The sequence below is a fragment of the Gavialis gangeticus genome, unplaced genomic scaffold, assembly GCF_001723915.1.
Source record: "Gavialis gangeticus isolate Ggan-Ray unplaced genomic scaffold, GavGan_comp1, whole genome shotgun sequence".
NCBI classification, from domain to species: Eukaryota; Metazoa; Chordata; order Crocodylia; family Gavialidae; genus Gavialis; species Gavialis gangeticus.
The window spans coordinates 161,940,859-161,947,812 of NW_017729022.1; the positions used below are offsets into that span (position 1 = coordinate 161,940,859).

General features: G+C 47.0%; 1 protein-coding gene across 1 annotated transcript in view; it reads left to right on the forward strand.

Moving 5' to 3' along the window:
* Window positions 1-6,954, forward strand: part of NENF (neudesin neurotrophic factor) — a 19,685-nt gene that overhangs the window by 5,248 nt on the left and 7,483 nt on the right. The window contains exon 2 of the mRNA XM_019516433.1: window positions 5,743-5,803. Coding sequence (XP_019371978.1) covers window positions 5,743-5,803 — 61 coding nt within the window. The remainder of the gene's footprint in view (window positions 1-5,742; window positions 5,804-6,954) is intronic.

Sequence of the window (6,954 nt, forward strand, 5' to 3'; positions counted from 1 at the left end):
CTTTCATAGATCCATCAGTTGTAAGGCTAGAAGGGGCCTCGGAAGATCGTCGAGTCCAGCCCCAAATATATATTTATTACATATATTTATAAAAGAAAGAGCTACGTTTTTTACATTCCTTTAAGAATGAGGCCAAAAAACATGAGAGTTGGCAATACAGTAATGCTTTGATTATGTTTATCATTCTCTCTGGCGAAGGGGGGCCTAAAACTAAAAGCACGCCCAGGAGTCTAGGTACGGTGCTGGATATTACCCCAGACCAGGGCAGGCCCACAATTTTTGGGGGCCCCCTGCCCGGAAGAAGCTGGCAGCAGTTGAGGGGGGGTGGTGAGCGGCCGAAGAAGCCAGTGGGAGCAGCGGCAGTGGCAGGGGTGGTGGCGAGCAACTGGATGCAGGGGGCCCACCTAGCTGCAGGGCCCACTGTAGCTGCAGGTTTGTGGTACAGGACAGGCCAGCCCTGCTCCAGGCTGGTACGGACTGGGGCAGGGGGTTGCTTTCCTCTGTTCGTGGCTCTTTACCTGACGTCGCTGACACCTTTGATAAGGTGTCTTTGGGTGAATCCGATACCTTGTATTAGGCCAACTCAAATAGAAGCAGGAAGTCAGCTGCCATGCTTCCCCTGCTTCAGCCAGGCAGGTTAGGGTACTAGGTCTGTGCTGTGCCGTGCTGTGCTGTGCCAGGGCTGACTGCAGTCCTGTGCAGCATTTAGGTTCTGGTTTGCATGGGGTGGTTTGCATAGGGGTGGTCCTACCTCAGGCAGGGGTTTGGACTTTTCACAACCCATGGGTCATGACCCAAAAGGGGGGTGCAAGAATATATGAAAGCGTGGTGAACAACCTTTAAAAATGGATCAACACACTTTAAAAATAGATTCTCCTTTAAAGGAGAAAAATGTGGGAAACCATTGCATCTTCCCTTGCAGGCTGGCAGAGGTCCAGCCTGTGAGGGGCTGCTTAGGGCTTCCCCTGCTCCTACACACTCTGGGGGGCGCTGGGGCCCAGGGGTAGGGGGCAGCGGGTGAGGAGTGAGGGGCACTGGGTCGGTACTGGCTATCAATGTTTACAAATGGGTCCTGGTACAAAAAAGGTTGAGAACCACTGGATTAAATGACCTCTAAAGGTGCCTTCCAGGCCAACTTCTCTATGACAGGCAGGGGAAGGAGAGCAGGACAGGCTGTAAGTGAGGAGTTATCTTTGTGTTAAGAGATGGGACTGCTCTGGGCTAACTCACCTGGCCCACAAGGGAACCTGCTCTCTTGTGGGGGATGCGTGATGTCTGAGCAGGCTCATGTATCGCACACCACCCCTCTGCTACATACAAACAGGACAGCTATGTGTTGCCAGGCCTACGCAGCTAGCAACTAACAGAGATCTTCCTTTACCCTAACAATAATGGCAAATAATTATCAAGTGGGAGGCCCCCATGACATTTATACAAATTCTGCGTGATTCTAGGTTTGTCATGTTGTAAGAATTTTAGCTAGATTAATACAGCGCCTCAGGTAAGCAGTTATCTGTATGCACGCATGTAGAATTACAGGCCAAATAGTTTACAATTCAGATTTAGAAATGGCAGAAACAATGATGCTGGAGGAGGTTGGGGCAAGTGAGAGCCAGGACTAGAAAAAGATGATAAAAATTATATTGGTCTTTTATGCACAGTCTGATAGTGCAAATTGTTTGCTAAACTAAAGTTCTCCTTGTAATGAAGAGAGTGGGAAAGGAGGCTAATAGTGAGTAGAGGGGAAAGTGAGGGGGAAAACTAGGTTATTTGATGAGAAATGTAAAGGGGGTTGGGGTATAGTGAGGAGGCAGACAGTTGAAGGAGAGTACAAAAGACAGCATGGCCAGAGTTGGTGGGGTCAGTTAATACAGTCAGTAAGTAGGATAGGGGGAGGATTGTGTAACACGGTGGTCCTCAACCTTGTTAGATTCAAGGCATCCTTTGTTGGACTTAAGACACCCCTCAGAAGACGCCAGCTCTTAGTTTTCACTTCTGTTTTGACTACAGAAAAACACTAGAGCAATTCTTCTGTTGTAAAGAACTCAGAAAGCAAACAACAGGTCTGACTGGTTTTAACACTGTCAGCCCCTGGCTTTGTTATGTGAACCGTGTTTGCACACCTAACAGTGCTAACATTGCATGGCACCCCACAGCACCCTTAAAGGTACCCTGGGGGGGAGCCACAGAGAATTACAGCTTTAACTTCTCTTCCCAACCATGCAGTTAGTCAAGTAAAAAATACCACCAGCCCCACCCCCCTGCTGGTCAGTAAACAAGCAGCCAAGAATGAATGGTTAGTAGTGATCAGCTGAAGGAATCAACAAACAGTATACTAGCTGATGGTGACAATCCACAAATGACTGGATGCATTGGAAATGAGGTCTCTTTTTGTATTGTGAAGGCAGGGGGCTGTTTGGTGTCTGTTGGCTAGATTTTCCATTTCCAAACAGCTCAGCTCCTACAAGTTCCTGTTGATATCAATGAGATCTGCTTGCTGCAGGTGTGCACTTTGGAAAGAAGGGCCTCATTTGGCACAGTGGTAAAATCTCATTTTGCAGGCCAGATTTCTTTCCTGACGTATTGGCATCTGTGACTCATAATTTAAGCTTAGAGTGGGGATGATACTGAGGCTAAGAAGTATAGTTGATGCTCTTGTTGAAATCTTAACCAAATAGTTCCAGCATAACTTGTCTGCAAAGTAATAACTCTGTATGGTTGTGAATTTTCTCCTGTGTAAAAAATACTGACATTTCTGAAGTACTTTTATAAATTCTTCCTAGCACTATTTACAGTATTGTAAAGAAAGGAAGGTAAGCATATTACCCTTTTTAAGGGAAGTATGTTGCCTAAAACTAAGTGTATGTATCTAGCATCTTTATCTAAGTGTTTTAGGGAACTAAATGAAAATAACTTCCTGAAGGCCAAACAGTAAACTAGCAGCAAAATTTGGAAGAGAATACAGGTTTCACTGTTCTTGTTTTCCTACTCTAATTTTTCCTTATCCATGGCCATTAAATATGTAAATGTTGAAAAATCCTTGATAGATCGGTCATAAAACAGTCAAAGAGTTGGGACTTTTGATTAATACAGGAAGAGCTCAACAGTCCTTTCCTCACCTTGGCACATGTAACAATAGAAGTGCCTTCCCAAATCATAGTGTGCAAATAAAACAAGACCATTACTCTCTCAGGTATTTCAGAGATGAGATCTTAATTGTCTTTGCAGCAGTGATAGATTCTTCTGGGATGATCAAGATAACTACTAGAATCATTAAGCAGTGACCCCAGTGTCTCCAGTATGAGAGAGCTTCCTCCTCCCCAACAGCAACCAGTACAGCAACAGAATGGGATATTCTTCCTGTTTCCTTCCAGACAAAAATAGAACAGACACCAGAGATGATCTTCCTTACAAGTGTTTACAGACAGTTCCTCATTTTTTAGAGTCCGTAGAATGTTGCGCAGCAGAAGTATCAAATCATGCAAGATACAGAAATGCAAAGCTTCTCACATTTTCTCCTTCGCATCTGGCCTCAAATGCCTCCACATTTCTCAGCATCATGGCTACCTGCTTATCTTTCCAAACTGCTGCAGTCTCTAGTCAGATAAACCTCAACAAAAATTCCTCCCATTTACAAAGTTTTTTGCTCATGATGAGTTCTGCAGTTTTGAAAGCTGTTGAGATTAAATGAAGTATCTTATTCTGATACTGGCCTAGGAGGCAGGACACTTAGGCCTACTGATTTCAGACTAAATGTACTGTACCCCAAACAATCTTCCGTTCATGTTCTATTCCAGGGGCCGGCAATGTTTTTGGCTGGAAACACAAAAAACACCCCAACCTTGACCCATGCCTCAACATGGGTGGGGGAGCTGCGATGGGCTTGATCCATGCTGCCCCAGCCTCTTCCCTGGCATGCACCCTGAGGTGTGTGTGCAGCCGGTAGCAGCCACAATGTGGGCTACTCACAGTAGGTGGTGGGCAAGCTGCAAATACCTGTACCAGGGTCCAGGGCCCTGAGTGGGGGCTCCACAGACCTCGGTGCAGCGGACTGTAGCCTCCCAGCTGCTTCACACAACCAGCCTTGGTTCTGGGCAGCTGCCACAGAGCCCAGGCTGCTCGCAGCAGGTGGTGGGGAGGCTGCAAACCATTGCACTGAGGTCTGTGGAGCCCTGGCCCAGCTTGTTGCTGGCAGTGGGTGCACGTGTTCCTCAGGGTGGACAGTGGAGGAGGGGCCAGGGTTGTGCTGCCCCAGGCCCATTCCCCCTCTGTGTGTCCCAAGGCATGCATGCAGCTACCATCATGGAGAGCCTGGTACAGCTGTTTGCTGTAAGTAGCTTGGGCTCTGTGGCCAGCAGCAGCTGCTGCCCAGAGCTTGGGCTGGTTGTGGTGTGCCGAGCAAAATGGCTTCACATGCCATGCTCCGGCACATGTGTTGGGGGTTGCTTACTCCTGTTTTATTAGGTCATGTAATCAGATATGTAGGTGGTGTTGACAAGATCACAACAATGACACAAACATTGCAGTTTCAGAGTTTTTTGGCTTTCTAGCTTTTTTAGCTAGTAAAGAAATGTCAGCTGTCTTAAATTCAGAATGATAAAATCCTTTGGTAATGTATATGGATGTCTTCTCTGAGCAGCTTGCTGGCTGACTTCCTCAGGACTTTCTCCAGAAGTCAAGAAGACACCAACCAGCATCTTATTGACAGAGAAAATCTCTTTGAGGAAAGCACACAATGGAAGCAATTGTTTCCTAAGTAAAGCAAATCAGATTTGTGTGTGTGCATTTGCTTTATCTGCCATTTACTGGTCCAAGCAGAATGCCCTACACCCTTGCTTCTCAGGCAACAATCAGTCACTTTCGTCTAAGAATAGAATAAATTACTTAATGATCTTGGAACACAACAAGGATGATGACCTGGTTCCAGAAAAGGGAAGTGTTTTGTATGACCCCTAGATTCCCGGGTAAGTGGCAGTCAAAGAAAGAAACCTTGAACTATCATTTCCTGAGATTAAGTGTTTAAAAGTTTGTCATGGATGATTTCAAATACTGGCAGTTAATCCTGGAATTTCAAGTTATCGCCTGTGGAAGCAAGAGAGAGCTCTATAGAGCATAGATATATACGTGCCTTCAACAGACATCTGTTGACTAGTATCCAAATAGTGAAAACAAGCTTCAAAATGGGAACAGGGAGGATACAGTCTCTCTGTGTACAACAGCAGCATTAATAATACTATTAGAGCCAATCTCTCGATACTAATGATGAGATTATTCATATAAACATCAGATAATGAGTGCTGGTTATATTTTTGAGTGCATTAAATTTTTATGACTTACAGCTTTATGGCATTCCCTCCCCCTCCTTCCCCCACCCCTTTAGGGTCCAGAAATCTCCCTTTGCTCTACTGTACAATGCCAGTAGCTGACATAGGGATGCACGACTGGATGGCAGCTGACATCCTTCATAATGCCATATTGTATAAATGCCAGCTTCTCACTGTCAAAGGAGAAATCTTTTTCTTTGCCTTCCCCCCACCCCCCTACCAAGTATGTAATAGATTTTTAGGCTGAACAAAAACTCCTGGATGTGAATTTAGTGCACAGTGGTCATGACTAAAGTGGATACAGAATATAGAGTGAGGGATTTGTTCTCTCCTGAGTATTCTACTCCATCTTAATATGTGCCTTTTTCTCCACATAATAACCTCTAGAGCTCATACTGGCCTCTCTGTTTCTTTCCAGGAGGGTCAGCCTATTTACATGGCAGTGAAAGGAGTGGTTTTTGATGTTAGTTCTGCAAAAGGTGAGAGTTGATTTCTCCTTAGGGTTTCTTCCCCCCTTTTCTTCTCCTCCATCATCCTGTCATTGTTCTTAAATGTGGCAGACTGTTAGAGAAATTCAAATTCGGTTTAAGTACAAACACCATGCCTGTTCTCTTCCTCATTCCTTTTCCAACACCTTCCCCACACTGAGGCGATGTGTAAGCTGCAGTCAGCTGTCTAATGGCAGCACGTGCAGACACACCCAAGTTAACTTTAACTAGCTTGGGTACTGACTAGCTTGGGTACAGTCCAGAGTCCGCTGAAGTCAATGGAAGAATTACCTCTTGCTTCAATGAGCTTTGATTTACAGCCCAAACTGTTTCCTTCTCATTTATAAAGTTCACTTTTTCTTGAGGCTTTTTTTATGTCTCAGCAGTCACTTTGGAACCTGATGTTATCCTACATCCCAGCTAGGCCAAATTCCAATCCTAGTGGAGAAAAGATTATAGTGTACATTAAGTCTGTCTGAATTAGTGAACGTAGACTCTAGGGGGTGGGAATATGATGGTGGGGTGGGCAGTGACATGCTGGTGCCCTGTCCCTGCCCATTCTGTTGCCCCTTACTGACAAGCCACCCCCCATCCCTGCTGTTGCCCCTCACTACAGACCCTCTGACCCCAGCCCTGCCAGTGTCCCTCATTCCCAAACAGCAGCACCCTGCTCCCCCACCCTCACTCCCTGCAGTCACCTGCCCTACCCAGCCCTGCTGGTGCCCCTCACTCCCAACCTGCAGGCCTCTGGCACTGCCAGTGCACCGCACACCCAACCCAGTGTCACCCATTGTGTCCCCCGTGCCCCTTACTCCTGATCTGCAGCTCTCTGCCTCCCTCCCAGCCCTGGTGGTGCCCCTCTCACCCTACCCACAGCCCCTGCCCCCCCAGCCCTGCTGGTGCCCCTCACTCCTGACACACAGCCTCTGCCCTCCAGCCCTGCCGGTGTCCCACACTGTGGACCTGCAGCCTCTGCCCCCCCAGCCCTACTGGTACCCCTCACTCCCAACCCACAGACCCCCGCCCTCCCAGCCCTGCTGCCCAAGTAGCTCCCTGGGCATGCAGGGGTTCTCACTTGAGTTGTGACACTCCCCCTACATTTCAGCCACTGGGGTTCTCAGCTCCATTGGTATTTCTCCCTG